Source organism: Anopheles coustani, chromosome 3 (genome assembly GCF_943734705.1).
Source record: "Anopheles coustani chromosome 3, idAnoCousDA_361_x.2, whole genome shotgun sequence".
Taxonomy (NCBI): Eukaryota; Metazoa; Arthropoda; class Insecta; order Diptera; family Culicidae; genus Anopheles; species Anopheles coustani.
In genome coordinates this window covers 18,484,828-18,507,875 of record NC_071288.1, presented here as the reverse complement: position 1 = coordinate 18,507,875, position 23,048 = coordinate 18,484,828, and the positions used below count along the sequence as shown (strand labels likewise).

The 23,048-nt window shown below is 49.1% G+C and overlaps 1 protein-coding gene across 1 annotated transcript in view; it reads left to right on the top strand.

Moving 5' to 3' along the window:
- The first annotated feature begins 15,710 nt into the window (after positions 1–15,710).
- Positions 15,711–23,048, top strand: part of LOC131272322 (uncharacterized) — a 53,877-nt gene continuing 46,539 nt past the window's right edge. The window contains exons 1-2 of the mRNA XM_058274020.1: positions 15,711–19,459; positions 19,538–20,903. Of these exons, the coding sequence (XP_058130003.1) occupies positions 15,711–19,459; positions 19,538–20,903 (5,115 nt within the window). The remainder of the gene's footprint in view (positions 19,460–19,537; positions 20,904–23,048) is intronic.

Genomic DNA, 23,048 nt, shown 5'->3' with positions numbered 1-23,048 from the left:
GCCAAGGGAGACATTGGAAAAGGATAGACAAAAAGAGCACTCATTTCACTTCCTGTTGAGGAAGGCACGCCTGCAAGGGATCCCTTTGGGAGCGGTCGGTGTTGTGAAGCATTTTGCTACCGGAATTGATCATTACCATATAATCTTTTGGGTTCGGATAATCGTCTCCGGCCGTTGTCGCGACCGGCTCCAACGTTTTTCCCCGATGGCACTTGTGCGAGTCGGTTTTTCCAGCCACTTTCTTCAGGTCCGTCGGCCCTCGGGCCAGCCGTTCCTAGCACGTTTCCTTCCGCTTGTGCCAGTTTCGGTCGCGAAGTGTTGCTCAGCCCCAGCATTCTATATTCCGGTCAGTTCTTGCCAGGGGGCTTAGCTTTTCCCGCACGCTTCGTTATTATGCACCGATTTCGGTCTGGAAAAAAAGCGTTTGATTTTTGTGTTCCAGTGTCTTTGGCTAAACTTGTTAGTAGAAGGTGGTGGAAACACGGGTCGGGGAAGCTCTTTCGGCAGCTTACATGGTAACAATGTTAAACATATTTGGAGCACCCACGAAGATAACCGTCGTTTTGTATTTAGGGCCATTTTCTTTTTTTGCTTTCTTCTTCCAGTGTTTTTTGTTTTCTTCTCCTGGTGTTTTTATCTTGCAACAACAGCTGATCATGTCGTTGATGCTGATGCGTCTGATGCTCGCCAAGTGGGGTTTACGTTTGTTTTATTTGCTTTCTCCTCCGCCTCCGCTCCATTTGCCGTGCCTTCCTGCTTCGATTCTATCTACATCGATTACGTTGTCGGTGTTTTTGCCCGAGCTTTTTTCCCTTTGCTTCGGAGGGAAGGGAACAACCAGGAACGTTAGCCTATTTTCCCAGCCCCCTCGTGTTTTCCGAGTTATGCTAATGAGCCTTGCCGAAGCTCTCGAAGCCATTAGGGCCCGGTTCTGCAGCATCTTTGTTCGCCGTGGGTTGATGGTACGCCATTTTTTTTTCTCCCCTCTTTGGCGTTTGGTGTTGGTCGATGAAGAAAACCCTCTTTTTTCCCCATATAATCACTGGCAACAACGAACTACCTCAAGAGGGCACCGCGTGGTACCTGGCTGCGCTGATTTTCCACCTCACGAGCTTCCGAGATAGATCTCAATAGTATGACGAAACGGGATGATGAGGCTGCTCTTGCCAGCGTTCGATGTTGATGATGTTGATGCGGCTGTGCGCACGCCGTAATGGTGGGCTTTATTTATTCATCGTCCAGTCAGATGTGGCCCGCTTGTTCCCGGAGCGTAATGCTTTTTTTTCCTCTCCGTTTTTTTCCATTGCTTCTAATATTTATTTTCACCCGTTTAGCTGTACGAACTCTGCCAGACCTAAATGTTGCTGCACTCGCGTGCGATTCGGTTCGCTTTGTAGGGCACTGGGTACTGGGTTTCCACCCCTTCGGTTCTGTTCCCGCCAAGTAAACCCGGAAGCGGATGTCCGGCAGGGACGGACGGTGGAAGAAAAGGGGAGGATGGATTCAGTAGAGCACGAGCCAAGTGCCACCCGAATAAAGTGTGGTCCGCTGTTCGCAGTTCGCAAACTCAAATAATTTTCCCCTTTTCCCCGCCCGCAGTGGGTGGTTTGGGCAATCCGGGAGGGGGCGAGGGAATGAATTAATCTATACAATTTACGGCTGGGTGCAAATGAATGTTTGGTACCTGCTCTAATTTCATTCCCAAAAGCGTGATCGAACGCATGTTTCGGGCTGTTTGTTGTAAGCGCTTTTCCGCTTTTCGAGGGCGATGTTCGCGAAAAGCAGATGCGCCAGGCATCATCAACATCATCATCAGCAGCAGCATTGTCATCAGTTCGGTGGGTGCGTGTGGCCGTTCGTTGGAGTTCACTTATTTAAATCGAAAATGTGGTGTTTTATGGTGAACGACGCAATCACCAACCGCAGGCCTAAATTCGGGGTACTATTTTCATTTAGTCTTCGCACAATTGGTGCTCATTATCATACATGTCATATGCAAATTGCTCGCATACTCTCACCCGGTGGCGTGCGAATCGAATTTGCATAATGTTTTGTCGATCATAAATCATTCATTTTTCTACTCCTTGGGCGAATAGATGAAGTGGCACAAAATATACCGTTTGTTTTAGGACGTGTTTATTTTGTTTAGAAGCAAGAAATTAAGCAATGGTTTACTTAAATATAGTACACAAATTGAGCATAAGGACTTCAATCGGGTTTTCCATGAACTACATGAAACAAAATTGATTCATGAACGGTCGTCATTGATGAACAGTATTTTGTTTTTCCAATCGTTATCCAATCGCAAACGATCGAAATTTTACTCATTCCGTTATTAATTAATTTTATATTGTGCTCCCGACTTCGACAGCGTATCTATTTGTTTTTGGATAAAAATAAAAACGTTCCCTTCATCTTCCTGTTTTTATTAATATTTACATTGGAACCTTTTGTGCGTGCAAGTACCCTGTGACCTTTTGATGAGTTTTTATACGCATTGCGATGCAACAAACTACACAAAACCCCTCGGCGAGCAGCATCTCTCCCACGTGCGGTCATCGTACATTGCCAGAAAATGGGCCGGGAAAAAGGGACGTTTAAAAATGGATACCACTGCAAAGCAACTCAATTATTTCCCCTTCCGAGGTGCCCTTCCGGTGGGGTGAACTGATGGAACGGAGTGCTGGAACGATTGATGCTTCGGATTGATCTGTAAATGCGTCGAAACGAAGCAACTTACCTTCTCTTGTTCCCTTGTTTGGTTCACGCATGCAGTGATTTGTATATGGAAGATGAAGTAACGGGTTAGGTAGAGGTAGTTAAGAAAGAGGTGGAAATATTTAAATTTCCTTGGAAGCGATTTGCGGAATGAACACTAATTCAGAAACCCGAGCAAAACACTCTAAAGTTCAACTTGTGGAATTGCTTTCAATCTACGACTTTTCCAGTCTCAGACTTTGTTAGAGAAGTAAAGTATTTACTATTGTGGCTGTTTCGTTTGATTCCGCTTGGTATTGCATTTTCTGTTGGTCTGTGCAAACGTAATGATGATGTTTCTGTTCATCCAAGTACAGAGTATTTTCCAATTAAAACCATTTCATTCTCTTTCGCTTTTTGAAGTAATTCTACTCCACACCGATTCCTAGTGGAGTCTGTTGCGATGGAATGATGAGGCTCTTTGGTGAATGAATGTTTTTGAAACCCCCGCTCCGAAGGGAAACCTGTGACACCGGGTGACGGCGGGGGATGGCAGCACGTTTTCGCCGGCGGGCCCACCGTGCAACGCCGACGGAAACGCGAACCTGTTTTCCTCTCAACACCCACAGCGACAGCCGACCGGCGGTGCGGCTGCCATTTTCCGGTTCGCCATCAAATTCCTCCATGATTTATGGGCTTTCCCACACATTAATTATATAATGTTTTTGTCTTCGCCTTTGCTGGAACCGTTCGTCTTTCTCCGACCGATGGCAGGAAAGTGGGAGGGAGTGGAGTATACGACGCTTTCCACTAACACCGATGGACCCCACGTTATCTCTCCGGTGGCTCGCTTTCTTTTGGACGGATGATGCGAAGTCGAGAGACCGAGGCATGACGATTCCCCGAGGCATCGAATTACGGCGACGGCGGGGGGAGAGTGTCGAACGGAGATCTTCATTGACACCCTAAAGCGACGGTCGGTCACCTACTTCTCAGCTGACAATTGATATCTTCTGCGCCTGGTGCGGTACAATTTCGCCTGATCCAGATCCATCTTGAGCGATACGATTCCGGTTTCGAGCCGGGTGGATCACCCGGCACCTGGGTTGCCTTAATTGTGGCTCACGACCCGGCTGCACTTGCTTCCAACCCGGGTAGTTCGTGTGTAATTCTGGGATAGAATAATTCCAGCCATCGCCAAGCTGCCGGCTCCGACCTAGAAAGCCCCGAAAGGCATTCGGTTGTTCCGTGGGAACCTTGAGTTCATTTGGGATTTGGAAGTTGTTATGAAGTATTTCTTCAGACGAGCAGATTTAAGGTTTGCTGGATAGTTTTTGGGTGGAAAATTATTACTTGTAGTGTTCCGCCCTACCAGGTGGCTCTTTAAAACTTTTCCGGTATTTTAAGGGCCACAAAATATGTTGGCTCGTAACATAAACAGCTTCCTATGAGCTTAAAGATGAGATTAATAGACACCTAGTGTCAGTATAATACAATCAGACTACGTTGGTTGAAATCGCCAAAATCCTACACCCCATGAGGTAACTCTATCGGGAATGTGTGTTCTAATGACGCTCGCAAGCGATTACGAAAATCCAACCCACCCGCCCGAGTTGTGCCTCGGTACCGGTTTTTGGCCGATTTATCGCCAAGGGCGTACTGCAGTGCGAAGAAAAGTTTCGTAACATGTATGTCCACTGCTGCTACGCAGCCGGAGCTTCATCGATTTCTTGTGCTCCCTTGGGCTCGGGATTTGGAAAATTTGTTTCTTTCCTCCACCAGGCATTGAGCGCATGGGGAGGTGGTAAAGTTCACCGGGGAGGAAACCCCATCGGATGTCTTACAGAATCAATGATTCACTAGAAAGCTCCTCGTGCGTCCTTTCTCGAGACGAGCGTTTCGCAAAAAAGTAAACAAGCCTATGTCTTTGTTGTTGACATTTTGGAATTGACAGAAGGCGCACGAAGGTAAATAGCTCTTTTTTTTTTCCTTAGGGCAACCATTTTTGATTTATTGCGATTGGGTGCCTAAAGATGGTCGACAATCGAGGGAAATTCATCAAAACCCTCAAGGTCTGCCTCAGGCGTTAGATGCATATTTAATGGGCCAAGTTCAATGATGTTTAAAAATGCATAATTATCGGATGGCGTGCGGATCACCGAATTTTTCTATCGAACGCTGGCGGACTTGATGAGTGTTGGTGGGCTCAAAAAAGGTAATTAAACGTTTACTACACAGTTTGTTCATGAACATCGTTCGTCGATGTTGACCCACCGTTTCACGAAGAAACGATTCGTTTGTTTTGATCAAAACCTGTAAAATGCGAACCATTTATGCATTCTTAAGAAGTAACTTAACTTGAAACATGGCCAGAAATTCGGGGTTCGTAGAAAGCTAGTCGAATTCGATGGAAAATGTAGGCGACCACACAGAGAGCACGTTTTAAGCGTAACATCTTCAAAATTTGTCCAAATGGAATGTTCACAGTGAAGGAAATAGACAAGAGGATGAGTTTTCTCCCCATTATCTTTTTTTCACTTTAGTGATAATGATACCGTTTTTCTTCATTTTATGCTTCACGGTTTGTCGAAAAGAAATTGTCCCACTGTCTCCCGAGCGCCGCCTAACATCAGCTTTCCCAGTGCAGCTTTTGATGACAGTGATAGTCGTTTAATGAAGTGTGGAAAACCGCGGCGCAGAAGTGTCTTTTCGTTTCCCCGCACGTTGGGCATCGTCTTCGGAAGCTCATCGCTTTTGCCACCTGGAATGTTAAACACGGCAAGAAGACGTTCAGGAGGAGATCAGTTTCCAATGGTTTCGGAAAAACCCACACTGGCCGTTGATGAGCGTGGCGAATGGGGCGCAAAAATGCATCATCCATTGTGTGTGCTTTTGAGATCCACGGAGCGAGTTGTTACAAGTGTGCGGGGTGCACAATGGTGACCAGGATGGTTGTCTTACCGCTACCTCGGGTGATGTAACGTCCATTTTCCTGCCAAGTATCACCATTACGCGGCAAGGAAGGCCGTGCAGGCGAGGTGAGAAAATTATGATGAGCCCTCGTGCCCTGTAGTCTCGGAAAGCTGGCTGCACCGTTTCCTTACAATGATCGTGGCGAATCGCTTTACACTCTCGTTGCGCGTGCAATTGCGAGGGAAGGTCGCTCGTAAAGGTGGCGCTTTTCATTTATTGCCTCCACTGCAATGCTGCAACCGGCTCATCGCCAGATGGAACGAGGAAACGGTGTCGGTTGCGTAAGATTTTAATGTCGTTTTTTGGTTTTGTTTTATTTGATTGGATTAGCATCGGGCTCTCTTAAGGGATCGCATCGGGCAACGTGTGAAATCACTTCGTTCATGAAGGGTTAAGGCGTGCTTGGGCCTTCCGGCTTTTTATTTTCGACAAATCATAACCCGAACTTTTCGATAGTGGAAAACCCGCGCGCTCGGTCTCTTTAATGGACGAGATGGAAGGCACCTAACGAGATGGGTTCTGCTTTTTAAAGGCCGTTCACTGCTTTCGGCACTGAAACACACCGAAAAATCAAACCCCCGTTGGATGTTGCCAAAATCGTTAACTAGCAACCTTCGGCGAGCCACACGAGCGAAGGGAAAGCGCTTGTAGTTTTCCTCACCCATGCCTTCATCGTGCGCTGATCCAATCAAACGAAAGATCATCTTCGATCGGATCTATTGTGCTGGCGTTTCCCTTCGTTCGATCGTTTTCCTCCGACCCGGCCGGCTCGTGTTGGAGCGCGGGAACCGTGTAAGCAAAAGAGAAACATAATTTGAAGCTCATAATGTTGGATTAGATCATGCCAGCCCAAGTTTCATTTTCGTTGGCGCAGACTAACGAAGGGAAGGGTGAGAAGAGAAGGAATTAAGAAGACTTAAAAAAAAACACTGCCCGTCAAAGAAGGAATACAAAATGCTATCTTCTACATGGAATCCAGCTGAGAAGTGTTTTCGTTTTGAGGAAGAAAACACGGAGCGTAGGATTCACTCCCTCAACCTGCCTCGATCGCGTTTTTCTTTTCGCCCTTGCACCTGACGCGTGGGAAAGCGCACCGTTGCAGAACGTGCGCAGGGAAACGATTGTGCGCACGAAGAGGGCACGAAGAGGGCGCGCGCGGTATGATAAGCCATTTGCTTCTATTGCTTCCTTGCTGCACATGTACCCAAACGGTGAGGCAGTGGGGCGTAACATAATTTTAAATTTATGGAAAATTATGTACCCTCGCGTTCACCTGCGACAGTTTCAGAGCGAAAGGGGGGAAAACCAGGTTGGTCCAGGGTGACAAGTCGCGTTTCGGCTGTCGTTAATGTGGCGAAGATTTTCTGTTCCGGGCCGGGTTAACATTTTTCCTCAGTCGGGGCTTCATTTGGTGGGTGTCGTGGAGTGCACAGAAAGTAGATCGAGCCAACAGCAATTTGGATCTAGGTTCAACGCCTTTGATTAAGTTAATGCTCCAAAAAAGTGCTCCACATGAACACTAGCCGAAGCTATGTGGAATTTTAAAATAAAACTAACGTTATAATGTTATGTTAGTTTTCTAGGATGTACATGTAAATAGTAATAGTATCTAAACAAACCAAAGTTATGGAAAATTTCCTGTGAAAACACTTTACCATATGATTTTATTTGATGTTGGGTTTTTGAATTCTTCAAAATGTATCCATTTAAGTAGATCGTGTGATAAATTTGTCCAAGTACAAGAAGAGAATATATTTAGAGAGCTTTTAATTGACAAGCATGACGTCATTACACCAATTGTTGGAGACAAGTACAATTTTTATTCAAAACAACGTTGCACATTCAAAGATTAATCGACTAATCACAATAATTTAGGATAAAATAAATGATGAAAAATACGATAAAACAGCTTCACATTAGCTCTAGTTTAACGAGGTGAACTCTCTATCATCCCTAGAGATATGTTGTGCTGATAAAACAGCGGTATTTGCTTCCTGCTAAAGTTTACAGATTGCGAACTGTAACAAAAACGCGAAGGATCGTTTCAAACATGAGAAAAGTGGAAGAGAATTGACAAAAAAAAAAACATAATGAAAGATGGATCTTTAGCCGGTGGTTCCTTGTTGGAGCATAAGTGACGAGTCTATCTCCGGTGTTAAACAGCATGTTGAAAAGTAATCTTAAGATGATAAAAAAACAGCACCAGCAGAGTCAGGTGGGAAATGTGGTTAAAGAAAAGATAGAAGCCACCAACAGCCCGCGTACTTCCCAGGTTTGCTAAATACGCAACAGATAAGGCGCGATGGGTGGAGAAGCGTTTGGCGATGGCTTGAAGCGGAAAACCCTCGCCCCTGGTGGGAAACTTTGCGGGCGCAGAGTTCGAAACATCCAATGCAAACAAGCAACACGCAGCGTACAAGTAACCGATCCCAGAAGCCCGCGCGCCCCGGCTGTTATTTATTTGTTATTATCGACTGTGCGCACGGTTTCTTTTTTCTTTTATGTAAGCAGTTTATCATATGCCGATGATCTATGCTGCGTCCGATGGGCCGTATGTTGCGCCGGGCTGTGGAAGCCGCGCGGAAATCGGTGGAAAAGCAGCTCGTTACACCGGGCACCGCATGAGGCTTTCCCGATTCGCCTTCCGTTTGAAATTCTTAAACTTTTCTCTCCCAGCTGACGTGACGAGTCTTCACTTCGCAGCGTTCGGTGGTTCGGGGTTTATTTTTCTTGCTCGTTGGTTTACATTTACGGAACGCGTGTGGTAATGTGGTTGCCGGTTAGGCGCAAGTATTCGCAAGAAAGTTTGCTATTTATTCTCATAATGACTGTTTGGGAAACTTTTTCGAGGGCTGAAGAGTACTCGTTAGCTTTTGCCTTTGCGATTGTATTTAAACATTCTTGTTGTTGTATTTTTGTTTTTTTGCTTTTATATCTTTTCTCTTCATTGAGTTTTCGTTTCCTTTTTCTTTACGATGCTCAGAAAACTGAAAGATGCGCCATTAAAATGCACCGTTCAGTTTGGTTTATTTTTGTTTTGTGTCCTTAAAAGTTTTGTGATAAAATATTCACCGGTTTCTTCTGTTTCATCTGTGGTTTCATCCGATTGTAATACCGGGGGAAGGAAATGGCAGCCGAGGCCAAAGGCAAGGAATGATTTCTTCCATCGCACGCCGGGCTCCTCAATTGTTCGTAGGTCAAGGACGCTGAGCTACGCAAAAAGGAACAGAAGCGAAACTTTAATTTCCTTGCGTTGGCAAAACGAAGCGAACCGTGCAGGGTAGACAGGTGTTTCAAATGAAATCCATGAATAAAACATCGGTACGACATGCTTGGAGGTATTTAAAACACGTTTTCGTTTAGGGCCGATCCAACTTCGTCTCCCTTACACCCGTTCCTTGGTGGGGTTTCCCGAAGTCACAATGCTAACCATCCATTACAAACCGCACCTCGGGGGAACTGGGGAAGTTCGGCTGGATGCGAGAGGGCTTTATGCAAATTAATTCGAGTATATTCGTTGCACACTGCGTGGGGTGAAATGGATTCTTAAGGCCGGTTTCTCCCCCCTTCCCGCCCGTCGGTTTAGGAGATCGGGGTTAAATTCTTGCGGTAAACGACACCGGGATTGTTCGAGCGCTCCTTTTCTCCACTTCAGTCTAGGGCTTGAATTTTCTCGGGACGCAGCGAATTACGGTTCGGGGGGAGGCTATCGAACCAATAAAATCTTTGATCCCGAAGGCTATGATTTTACCCCAGCCCGAGTGAGTCATCGACCGTCGGTCTTCTGCATCGTCACAGTTGGCACGACTTTTCGTGTCCTTTCGTGGTAGTGGATGCAGTTCGGTTTTGCCCTACCTGAAAACCCTAATTGTGCCCTTTGTCGGTGCAGGAGCCGGTGAAGGTAGACGAACATGGATAAAAGAAGCGTGTTCTACGTGACATGATTGAGCAAATTATTTCTCTTCAGAGGGTCGGATCGAAATGAATATCGTTCACTTTCATTTGCCTTTAACAGGATGGGTGCAAGTAAATTTGAATCACTCAATTTCATTCCACATGTAAAGGTCATTAAAGTGGTTTAACATTACAGTTGGGTGGATGGATGCGTTTGAATGAACTTCTACCATGGTTCATTTAAATGATCTTTTATTCATCGAAACTCCAGAAATACCCGTTTGAAGACATGAAGTGGGACGCTACCAAGCTTGCAATCCACAAGCATCAAGCAAGAACGGATTGAAACGACGTGGAAAACGTTCTTGTTTCTTGTTTTCCAAAACGGCATATTGACACGCTTCAACAATGTCTGCGTCGGGGGTCCTTTGAACTTGAACACGACGGATCTTCACCTTCCTTCCCGTCGGGCTTTAGCATATCTCCGGACCGCATTTCAATTTTCCACCGGTTAATACTCACCTAGCTTTGTGCCCGTCCCGTATTTGCTTACCTTCGTGTGCCTTGCGTCCGTGAACGCGTTCTCAAGGTTCGAATCCTTCCGTTTACCGGGAAGGAATTCGGCACTTCAGTGGTGGCGGCCACTAACCTTCACCACCCAGCCCGTCCCTGCCCCGGTCTGAGTCGGGTTTTCCGCGAAGGATGTCCCGAGCTCCCCGTGCGGAGGCTGTGGCTTGACGGCGTGAGCTGGCTTTCGAGCTGGCAAAAGTTAATTTGAATTCACGCAGTCAACCAACCAACGGCGGGAGGCCCGGTGGTGGTAGTTGTGCAATTTAAATTTTTAATTAAACGACGACACTTTTGCTCCGCGCACTATTTAGTTGGGCCGTTTTCATTTGCTCGCCCAACCCTCCGGCGCCGGGCGGGGTGGTTTTGTCGGCATTGTTTGGCAAATTTTCCGTCGAGCGTTTGGCGAGGCCGAAGTGTGCATAGTTGTCGGTGCGCTTTACTCTGCGCTTACGGTAGAATTGTTGTGGGGAGACCGAAAATTAACCTCCTCGCCGTTGGAGGATTATTACTATCGAGGGCAAATACGAACGAGGCTTTCCCGCGGGGAAGCTGGCATATTTTACAAGGGTGTGGGTTTTTACTGGCACAAATACCCGGTGAAAAAGTGAAAAAAACAACTGAAGAGAGAGAGAGAGATAAAGAGTAGAGTGAGGACAGGACACGCAGGGTGCCAGCATCACTGATGTATTCTGGAGTGATTTTACTTTTGCTTGCGGTTGCGTTTTGGGGTCGCCCCGGTTTGCCGGAAGGTCCTTTTCGTATCATTTCCACACCCCCTCGGTGACTTCCCCTTGCGAATGGACGGTTCTACCTCGGGGGCAAGGCAAAGGTAATGGAGTGTATAACGAATATAACTGTCGCCGTTTCGAGCATGTTGAGAATTTCGCCTGCTTTCTTTTATTTCTGGCCTCTCGGCGTCGTTCCGAGTTGCAAAAATTATGAATGATCCCGTCTGGCAGTTGGCTTTTCCGTCGCCAAGCCAGACGAGCGTATCGCACCTCGCTTCCGGTTTCTTTTCCCCTCCCCGGAGTTGTTTGAGTTGTCAAATTGATTCACAAAGTTTTACCCTACCCGATCCATTTGCCGGGCAGGAACGCAAAGGAGAAACTTCGGGAGAACATTGTTTCTCATCGCTTATTTTTGTCTTTAAAAGCCGGGCAAAACTTTGAAGCTCCCCGTCGAGCTCGTCGTGTTTGGGGAATGAGTGATAAGAACATAACCCTCGTTGCGTTTGTTTGAATTTGTTCTTTTGAAATCAAATGTTGGCTCGTTTGTTTGTTTCAATTATGATCTACTTTTGCCCCAAAAATAAAAAATGTCCATACTTTGTCGATAAATATTTAATGGATGGGCTTTTCAGTTTCAAATACTAGGAATGACATTTTTCAATAAAAGTGATTTAAGTCGTCCATGTTAAGTTTATTGTCACCACCCAATAGCCCACGTAAAGTAACTTTGCTGTTATGAAATTGCTCTTGCTTTTTATAAATTTAGTACAATAATATTTTGTCCACTAATGAACACAACTGTTTGCATCTTTAAGGGACAGATTTATATAATGTTTTGTCGGTTGTGTATTTTGTAGTTTCCTCACGCATTCGTTCAAGTCGTTGCACTTGGGCGTTTAAGACTGGCTTGCTCAGAAAAAAAAGGGTGAAGCTTGTCGAGACCATCCGTTCGTGCCTTACGAAACCGTTCCGGCAAGCACCGCATCACGTGTGCTGCAAAAATTGTGTTTGTTTGCCCGCCTTGTTTTGCCTCTTTAAGAATATTGCAAGCATAAACACAGACACGTACAATGTTGTTTTCGAGTTGGTTAAAAGCGCGACACTTTTTTGCTCGACCGTTTTCATTTCCCCGGGAGCGTGGTATTTTACGTTGGTCGGTGGAGTTTTGGTGGGCTTGGTTTCGCTATGGAACTTGCGGGTCGATTCGCATTGATGAATACAAAAGCATTGGTAATGTAAACTTGATATCCATTGGCCACCATGTGGGTTCATTGGATTACAGGGGAAAGGTTTATGCGAAATTTGGAAAATAATGATTGCTTGCATTCATGCGGGCTCATTGTTCACCAGAATTTTACATGAATTTATAGCAAATGCTATATCAACTGTAATCAATAGAGTGATAGAGTTTATTTTAAAATATGAGCAGATTCATTTGATGCTGTTGAAGCAGATTTTCCTTTCATATGCAAACAAATTCAATGTTAGTCTAAAATCTAATTGGAAAACTCAAACAGACCGAATATTCTAGGACAAGTTTATCACACCATTTGCCCGAATACTTCATGCGCTCATGTTTGCTCTTCCCGTTTCATTGCTCGTTGCACAAACAAGGATCCTTTTCCTAGCCATCTGCTGCTTCCATTCAAACCGTTGGCATAAAGAGCTTTCTTCTCGCCTCGCGAAGCGCTGATTGTAATTGAAGATAGTTTTTTCTTTGCCAGCGTCACAATTAGGATGCATCGTGGCTGACATTTGGCCCGTCACATGTGGCTTCCCCACGTGTCCTTGTGGTGGTTGGCATCGCGGAGAACTGGGTTGCCCCGTTCCGACGCTGCAGCATCAATGCGCTGCTAATTTAATGAAGCACCAGATTGGATGAATCTTAGTCAAAAACTTGAAGTGCAGGCGATACGCGAAGCCCGCGCCACTCTCGAAGCACAAAGACAGTAAAAAGTGAATAAAGGCGGCAAAGGATGCGCCCCAGTGGTGGTGGTGGTGGTGGTGGTTCCATTGCCCTGCAGTTTGACGAACTTTTGTTCCCATTTTCCCCGCTCTACGGCGGCGAATCGACCGAAGCGCCATTCCCGTCCTGGGTCAAGGATTCACCGATTGAGCATTGTTTTCTGACTGCTGCTGCTGCTGCTCGGAAGGATTTCCCGGCCGTGTGAAGTGTGTGTGTGTGTGTGTGGGTAAGATTGACCTCGTCGCTCAGCGCACGCCCCTGCCAGGGATGACGATAAAACGATGATGTTTAAAACGAGCACTCGACTCGTTGTTCCACGCTGTCTCCCGGTTGCAGCGGTCCTCCATTTTGGTGGGGAAGGGTGGAGGATGGCTTGGGGTGAGGTGTAAGGTTTTATTGGATTCCCCAAATGCCAGTGCCCTAGTGACTGAACGCCGAACCGAAAGGCACCGAACCGTGGCATTCAGTTCAAGGATTTCGGTTTTGGTGTTTGACTCGAACCCGCCTGCGTTTTTCCCGCCGCTATTTTTCCCTCACTCGTGCCACATACTTTTGGGGTGGAGTCGCCTGCCGCTGTCGGGTCCTGCGGTTCGGTACATCGGTTCACCATTTTCTTTGTCCTTTGTCCACGGGCTGCCACTGAAGGGTGTCGAAAGCTGCACCGACCGAAGAAGTCCACCAGATTTATATCGAGCTTCCAAGAACTCCGGCACTTACTTTCGCACTCGCGGGGCGTGGTGCTAAGGTGGAAGAGGGGGTCGGGGATGCAGCGAGTTAGGTCAAGATCAGGACGTTCACTCCGTCGCTGGAGGTTGTTTCTCGGGCAGTGCGCAATCTTTCGCCGCAACCCAATTTGGTTCTAGCAGTTTCGGAAAAAGTAATTTTTCACGCCAGTGGAGTGTTCGCTTCGTTCACACTTTGAGCACTGAAAAAAAGCCCGGTTCGTGCGCTCCCTTTGATGTCAGTGGCCTTGAGAGTGTTGGGATATCCCGCCAGCAAACGCTAAGCCATTGAACTGTGCTGCAGGTGGCATGTTGGATAGTTTATGTGAACATTGACTACCCAAAGACTTTTCTTTCGTCGTAACCGAATCAAATTCCTTCAACCCCATCCTGGGGAGTGTTGTTTTTTCCATCCAAAAGTTGTTTTCCAAATCATGTGTTTGTTGTTGAAGGGAATGTTTGCCTGCGCTTTGGCAATTATATTTGTTGGTTGACCAAATGTCAGCTAATGGGAAAATCTCATACCTACCATTCTTTTCCGATTGGGGTTGAAATGAAATATTTTATTTTATTGCCGTGATTGGGCAGAACGATATTTTTATGCACTTTCCGGTCACGTTTGAAACAATTCGGAGCACCCGGTACGGAACTCTGCGGAAGTGAGTTGCTGTTAAACTACGGTCATTACGTTCGCCACACACAAACTTTCGTGCTATCAGTATTTATGTTCGCACATTTTCACCAGTCGCGTAAATTAGTGGAGCACGAGAAGTTGTGGAAAAATTCAGTAGTTTTATTTTTACCGCCCAAAAGGTAATGATTTGTATGTACTTCGCATCCTTTGGAAAGGTTCTGTGTGAGGTCTATAACGAGAATCTTGTGATTTAAAAATAAAATAATTTTGATTATTTTTTCTGCCGGATGTCTTTCAGAATTTAGCTTTGTTTTATTGTATTGTATGAGATTTTACTGAAAGTAATACAACCATGGTTATAAATATAATTTGTTTAAAATTGTTGGGCCCAAATTTAATGGCTTGTGTTAAACTTGATTTCAACCTACTTAAAATCTTCTCTCGTATAGAATTGCATATTTTTCTTTGAAATTTTCAATAGATTGCTATATTTTGTATAGATTGCCAACAACTATAAAAATTATTAGAGTTGATAAACAAGATAGAACATGTTTCACAAAACTCACTCCTATCGCGTCACCTTGTTGTATGGATATTAAAAACCTCAGTACAAAAACTGTACATTTTATATGACTTTGGAATTTACTCTTTAAAAATATTGCCCATTTTCGCATTGTTTTACTGAGGAACATTGCACATGTTTTTAGGTAACTTTATTTTGCATTCCCCTTTGTTGAGGTATTCAATTAAATGTAAAAACATCTTCATTGTACAAGTCCGGGTGTAATTGCGAATCGCCGGCAAGCGTATGTAAACGTCCCGCCAGCTTCCGTTTGTGACAGACCAGCTCGTTATCTTCGTCGCGTGGACGATAAGAAGTGGAAGTTATTTTCACTCCACTTGGAATTATATGGCCCTTTTTCCGAACGGTTGGCGGCGACGCGTCGGAGAGGGAAAGTTTTTCTTCCATTCACCGACCTTTTACGGGTTCGTAAGTAGAGACTTAGCAAAGAACAGCCAGAAAAACGGGAAAGTTTAGCTTGTTGGTGATGCTATTTTTCTTTGGTAGTTTATTTTTGCTTCTTTCCGTTGTTGCTGTTGTGGATTGTTGCGGGCCCGAGTTTGTAAAGGATACGAGCTTGGAATTGGATTGCGCCCTTTGTTGCGATGAGAATGCACGGTGAGGTGGGGTTTTTTTTGTTGGGAGGAGGTGGGGCAGGTCATGGTACGAAAGGGTGTGCGTGGCTGTGAAAAGGGTAGCCCTCAAATAGGATGGGCTAAAAAAAAAGTGGATGGGAATATAAAATCGCCTAAAGAGATTAGGCAAGGCAGCAGATTGTAATGTTTATTTTTCTTTCTCCGTCTCTTCTCATCAGGCAGGCGCTTTCGGTGAGCTTCGCAGAAATCCACCCTCGCTCGTGGAAGGAATTCTTGCCAAGGACGGCCTAGAAAGGACAGGGAGATGTAGCCGTTCTCCGTAAGCTAGACACGCGCGTGTGTTCGACCGGTTTGTGGAAGTCGCAGCGATGGAAACGATCAAAAGCCTTCTGCTGCAAACGTCATCCGGAGCCGGGCCAACGATTGGCGGCGGACCGGATTATGCGGACACACCGCTCGGTATAACAATGAAGGATCCGTTCGGCGGATGTCCTGCCCTCGGCGATGTCGGCCCCATCCTGTCCCCGGTGTCGACGGCCGTTGGGAACGGTCCCCCGGGAGACGATCGTCGGATGGAGCCACCGAAACCGCAGCGCACGACGACGACGACGCCGAAGGCGACGGGAAGTGATGATTTTATCCATCCGAAACTTTCGAAACTAAAGCAACCACCGGTAATTGTGGGGGTGGCCGTGAAGCGGAGCCTGCGGAAGCCACCGGAAGTAATAAAGGTGGGGAACGGCGGTGGCAGCCCCCCGCCGCCGAACTCCAGCACGCTGGAGCGCTGGCATAAGGACATTTTCGAGACACCGGCGGCTCCGGTGCGGCCTCCACTGCAGTATGATGACGATGGCGATGATGTGATAACGACGGAGGTGTCGACGGCACTAGGGAATGGGGACGATGGTGCGTGGCACGGTCTCGGGGTGGAAGATCAAGCATTAACTCCAGGAGGTGACCATCAGAATGGGCACGATTTGATCGATTTGATCGATTTCAGCAGCGACCTGGAACAGGAACTCCCGGAGGGGGACGATGACCGGAAGTGTACGGAGAGTGCCGTACTGGTGGAGGTACTGCCGGTGGAGGTGAAGAAGAAGCGGGTGACATTTCTGCTGGATCCATTCCGGCACGACGATACGACCGACGGTGGCGAATCGGATGTCACCGAGGAGGAACTCCAGCGCGAGGGCGAACGGCGGGACGAAGCTGCGAGCGAGGATGTCTCGGGAGACGAAGACATCGATACCGGGGGCCGGGGGCGGCGGCAGAGAGATGAAAGTGATCCGCCCGGCGGTGCAAGATGGTGGAAAGTTGAACCGCAGCCCCGTCCCACCCGCTGCCAGCTTCGTAATGAAATATCAACAGAGACTAGGCAAACAGATGACATTGTTTTGCGTGGCGCCGAGGCGGGCGCGGGTGGTAGCGGCGGTCACGTTGATAGTGAGGCTGCACGCTGGAGCCCGCAACGGATACTCGCCGAGGAGGAGGACGCGGTGGGCATCGGAAACCGGTGGCAGGAAACGGAAACGGTCCAGCGCGCATGCTCCTCTCCGTTACACGTCGGCGAGAGCGACAGTCTCCGGAGCCATCGTCGTCATCAGCGTCATCATCATCATCATCAGCAGCAGCAGCATCAGGCCCCCAGCTCCTCGCGGCCAACGGGCAACGGGTCGCATTCCGATGGAGTGTCGTGTGCGAGCGAAATCGACGAAACTCACGTCGACGAGCGTGGTGTGGATGTTTGTTTACCGAACGCATGCGCCGGAACCGAATCGATCAACGGCTCCGAACAACGGCGACGGTATCGCCACCAACACCAGCAGGGCGCCAAAGGACAGCAGCCAACCGTCGACGCCGTTGGCAGTGGTAGTGAGTCGGAGTGCTCCACGGAGGAGCTTTCGGCATCGATCGATGGACGGCAGCAGCACCAGCACGGTGGTATCGCTGGTAGTGACATTGAGGGTTGTTGCATCGACGGACGTGATTTGAACCGACGAGTGGACGAGTGGCAGAGACGCAGCGGGGTCGCCCTGAGTACAGCGGGAGGCACCGAGGTACTCGACGAACGGCCGAAGCTCGACGAACGGCGAGCAGAGTGTACTTCCATCGAGCGCAGTGGTGGTAGTCTGCAACGAGGATTAGAGTGCGCCAGTACCAGGACTACCAGTATCGCGCTCGGTCCCAGTCCCATCGAGGAGAACGAGCCAGAGGAGCAGCAACGTTGGCCCGAGGGTGGCCAGTGGGAAGTGACACAGCATCGACGGCACGCTCCAAAGACAGCCGTTGTAGCTCGCACGGCACAAACTTGCCCCACGGAGTGTGAAGAAAAGTCCACCCAAGTTCCGTCGCCATCGAAGGCGAATCTACAGCAGCATCAGACATCACGGTCCACGGGAGTTGGAGTGGGTGGTGCTGGTGCTTTGTCCTCGGACAGTGAGAGTGAAAACTACTATGGCACCTGCTCGCCACCGACGGTAGTACGGCCGGAGTGTGCTGGAGAGCATCGCAGGTGTCGGTGTCACCGTCGGGAGGATTGTTCCGCCTCATCCGGCGGTGCTGGATCGTCGTCCGTGCTGGTCGAGGTAACACTCAGTGCCCATATCTGTGTGCACCACCAGCAAGGTGGCCAGGAGGAGTCGCGAGACCCAGAATCTCCGTCGCCCTTCGCTGGTTACGACGGTGGCCTAACGAAAGTCTGCCATTGTGAGAACCTCGACGGGGTTCCTCGTGTGCTTAGAGACTGTGCGACCAACACACACGACCAGGCGGAGGGTCCACCTCACTCCGCAGCCTCCGAAGGTGGTCATCCGGAAGCACCCCGTCGCAATCCGTCGAGTGCGGACAGTGGCATACTCATCATCGACGACGATGACGTCGACGGTTGCGAGGAACAACAGGACCAGGAAGACAACGACCAGCCAACGTGCCAGCAATCCTCCGACGGCAGTGTGCGTGCGGAAGTCGCTTCGGAAAAGCTTCGGAGCATTGTGAAAGGTCCTGTCGAGGAGCGTCGGGATCGGAACACGCAAACGTACATTGGGAACTTTATTGACAGTGGAAAACGTAGCCCCGTGCTCGCTGCTAGTGGTGTTGAGGGTGACGTTGGTGGTAGTGTCGCATCGCAGCATCCCCTCACCGCGGAGGGTGCTGGTGTCGAGTGTTTTGAGGCCAGTCAGCGCCTGAAGCGGCTGGAGGAACGCTTCCGTGGTCTTGCCTACACGAAAAAGCTCTTCCGGAGTCCGGAGGACTCGAGCCGTGCACGTGCCGAGGAGCGGGAGGAGTCGCGCTACGCACGGGGCACTCCCGGGGGCTCCCTGCCCTCGTTGCTCGTGTGCGCAGGCCATCCGCCGTCGGTGGACTATGCCAACACCAACACCTTTGCGCCGGACTCCCCAACAAGCGGCCGTCGTGCTGGTGGTCGTGCTGGCAGCGATGCGAACGTGACGCTCTCACCAACACAGTCCACGCACCGACCGAGAGGACTCCAACCGTCAGCGTCGACGCCGTCGCTGTTGGATGGATTATCATCATCGGCGGCATCAGTGCAATCATCATCAACGGGATTGGTAGCAGCAGCAGCAGCAGCATCCGAAGCGAATCGCGAACGAAAGCCTCCCAGGAGTATCCAGCAGTGCGGTGGCGGTGGTAGTAATCGACTTCTGCCATCGAGGAAAACATCTTCGCTCAGTTGTTTACAGCAGGATGCGACACGGCACGAGGACGAAACCGAGTGCCATCTGCTGAGTGCTAGTGCCAGTGCTGGAGTGACAAACGCTGACAGCGCGGAAAACAATCGCTCCAGCGTCTCGTGCTCTGGTTCCAAGCGACGTTCCATATCTTCCTGGACTAGACCGATCTTGCCACCGCTTTCCTCGTCCCTGCTCTCGCTGTCCGCGTCCTCGCTGCTCTCCCTCTCCTGTATCGATCTCGAGCGCCAAGGACGGCAACGTGCGGCCAGTCAACGTCCTCCATCAAACGAACGACCAGCGGTAGAGCCTGACGAGTTCGGGCGGAAGGAACTTCCTCAGGATACCAACAACAACGTACATCACACTCGTGCGGAGGAACTCCGGCTCTCCAAAGCAGTCTCCCTGCCTTCGTTACTGTCTCAGGAGTACGACGGACGGGCAGAGGAAGGGCATTTTCCATTAGGTCGGTGTGAACTTGATACTCGAAGAGATGTTGATTCTAGTGTACGACGTGTTGTCGAGGTAGAAGTTGTCCGGGGTGAAAGTGATCGTGTTAAGAGTGATTCGCCGGAGAGTGATCGTGGTCCACCGTTGCTTGGGTTCGCACCCATTGGACCGCTGCGACTTCAGCGACATCCGCGTGCGGTTGAGGAGTTGCGCCAGAACACCGACACACCGGAAAGTAGTGGCGCTGAGTCGGAGGAAATTTGTAAAATCTTCCCAGGAGGTCGCGCCCGTGTGAGTGATCCGTTGGAGATCGTTGAGACGGTGGTAGTGGTTGGTGGATCCACCGAGGACGAAGAAGAGGAGGAGGACGACGACGACGACGTCGACGAAGAGGAAGTGTTATCCTCCGACGTTGGGTGCGCCGAGGAGAGTGAAGTGATTTGTGTCGATCGTTTGGCCGACGACCGCGAAGAAGAGGAGGAGGAGTTTGTGCGGCTCGAGAAGTTGTTGGCAGCCGATCCGCACACAAACTGCGAGTTCGATACGCGCCATCTGCAGGACTACGAGCCTGAAGTCTACCGGATCAAGTACTGCTACGATGAGCTCGAGGAGGAGCTAGAAGAGCAGCAGGAGCAGCTGGTTGCGGCCGGTGGTGAACTAGTGGTGGTACTCCCTGTATCGGGTCCTCCACCCGTCCTTCTTCCACCGCCGCCGCCGCCACCGCCTCCACCTCCTCCGCCGAAGGCAGGCAGGTTATTTTCCAGTGCGGGAAGTGTGTTCCGGACCGTCGCGGAGTTGCACCGTGTGCCGGAGTGTAGTGAGCAGCGGGTCGGTGCGGGGGATCTAGAGATCGCTCCGCCCACGTGCGGGGGTTTAGTGTTGGTCGGTTCCGCGGCGCCCGAAAGAGGCGCCCCCGGGAAGGTGGTGCTAGTGGCCAGCAGTGGTGGTGTGCAGTGTGGTGTTGGTGGTGGTGTTGGTGGTGTACAGGGCCGCGGCGCCGTGAGTGCAGTGCGTGAAGACGGTGACATACCGCCCCCTCCACCGCCCCCCAAGGCACGGGCCGGGTCGGCGTCGGTAGGCGGCGGGTGCGGCTGTGTGCTCGAGGCGATCCCGCTCTATCGCAGCGAGGCGGACGCCTTAGTGGCGGGAGGCGGCAGCACGATGCGGGAGACGGCCACCGGTACCCTGCGGGGGCTGCTGAAGAAGCCGAACCGGCCACCGCCGGTGCGCAAGAACCGGGTGGTGTTCGACGAGACGCGCAACGAGTTCTTCGAGGCGGACTACATCATCCTGATACGGGAGGACTGCCCGTACGACGAGGAGGACGAGGAACCATGCACCTGCGGTGAACACGAGCTCGTTCGAATATGTTGTGACGAAGGCTGCAACTGTGGCTACACGGACGATGGGCGCACGCCACCGGTAAGTTCCAGCGTCAATGTCAAAGAGTCCTCAATCCACATGATCCAGATGGTAATGAAGCTCGACTATCTTTATTTCAATGATTACCTCATAGCGCAATGACTTATGTTTTTGAGATATCTCGTGAAACATATCGTGGTCTGTGTTCTTGAGCAAAACATTCTTAAGAATTACGTTCTGTTTTATTCCCAATCCTATTAGATTCAATCCTATAATCAAACAGCTATCTTGCCGCTGGGTCCGCGACAGCCGAGCGGTAGCGCCGGTTAGAAAATCGGACCATGAGCGCCGGGGCTTAAGTAGCTAGTTTTGGAGAGTGCTCCCACTAGAGGACATTGTGCTAACTGAATAAAAGTAATCTAAAAGAAACATCCACCCAAGAAACCTAAGCTAACGATGGATCATCTGTGGTCCGAAATACCTCAAACTTGACGAAATACATGGATGTTTTCTGCACGACAGTTTATAGGCATAGAGGAGGACATTTTGCTGTTTAGAAACGTACGAAAAAGAAACCATATAGAATGGTTTAATGAATTCAGGATCTTCAATTTGATTGACGATAACAAGTCTTATGTTGGAAACATGCTTTGTGTTCCTGTTCTTTGTTGCGAAAGATAGCAAGTAAACATCCACCAAACATGGCCCTAGAGCAGTCTTCAAATATTGAATCTCAAAAGCGGGACCAATTAGAATAAACATCCTGTAGCATCCTTTCACTCGCGACGCACTGTACACGCTTCTGCACTTCTGCAGGCAACCGTTGGGCGTTGTTTTCCGACGTTCAACATGCAACCGATGAAAATGGAACCATGCCTGATGCACACCCAGTACAGCGCCACCTGTTAGTCCTTCACCGTTCGCCATTGTGTTTCCTTTTTGGGGGAGCGGGGAGCTAGCGCGAAAAGTTCGGGTTGGTGCGAGGTGACCTTGCTGCTCGTGACCTCGTTTCCGTTCGTGGAATTCACAGCTCCTTCCTCGCTTCAGTGACCGAGGGCGGGGATGATGGCGGGTGGTCAGGTTTGGTACGAACGTTAAAATGCACAAAAACTATTTCTCACTGTTCGTCCATTTGATCCGGGTTAAATCGCGCTGATGCCGACACAAGACGGAGCTCTATTTTCTTCCACGGTCCTGAGGAAGGATGTAAATAAAAAAAAAACGGGTCAGGGCGAGGAAAACGAGAGCACACGCAGTGGAGTAAAGGCCGCCTGCGCGGCAGCACCCAGCCCACGAACACAGGCGCACTCGTAGGGCACCGAAGGGAACGTTACGGGTTGCGGGCTGGAACGGCTCGAATTTTCTTCGGTTTGTTTTCGCCCCAACGCCTCGGCAATTGGTTCGCTCGAGAGTCGTTGTGGTGTTTTGTCTGACGAAGACGTTCCCGTTCGCCATTGTGTGACGTTGAAGATACTGATGCGATGAGCTTCTTTCATTACCCGCCCGCTCTATTCATTTCGCAATCTGAATTATCATCGTTCAACGGCGCCGGAACGATAAAGATGTTCGGTAGCAAACAGGAGCGAACACATGGTTCCCTGCGAATGGTGATGTCCTAGCACTCGAGGAACTAACAATTACGTCCCAACGCCGCAAGGCCCGCCGGGGAAGGTATTCTCGTGTTCGATCGACAAAGCTATCGTCGAGTGGCTTTCTCCCATTCGAGGCGTAACGTATTTGATGATTACTCTCCTGGCGTCAACCGACGACCGACGCCAAGGACACGTTCTGATGAGAACGTTGTTTGTATGTTTTCCACCCGAACGGAATAGAAACGGTTGTACGAAATGGTTCTTCAAGCGGGATGCCAAGTTGCCTAAAGGGACGGATTCACTGTCACAAAGGAACGAGTTGGCTAAGGTCAGCACGGTGTCGATGCCATGAAGGGATTTTTTTTTTTTGTTATTGTCGGATGACGTGACACCTTCATTGAATGTTGCAAGTTTGTTGTTTCAATTTCCCAAGAGACACAGTGCCGAGTGTCGAGCTGTGAGATTAAGTTGTCAGAAGCTTCGTATCAGGATGGAACTTTTTTCATCTACCGAACCCGAGTCACTTGGACTTGTTTTCGTTACATCTGGATCTTTCTAGTTCATTATGGATGAACGAAAGATGAAAGATGAAGAAAGGCATAAATAAGGAAGA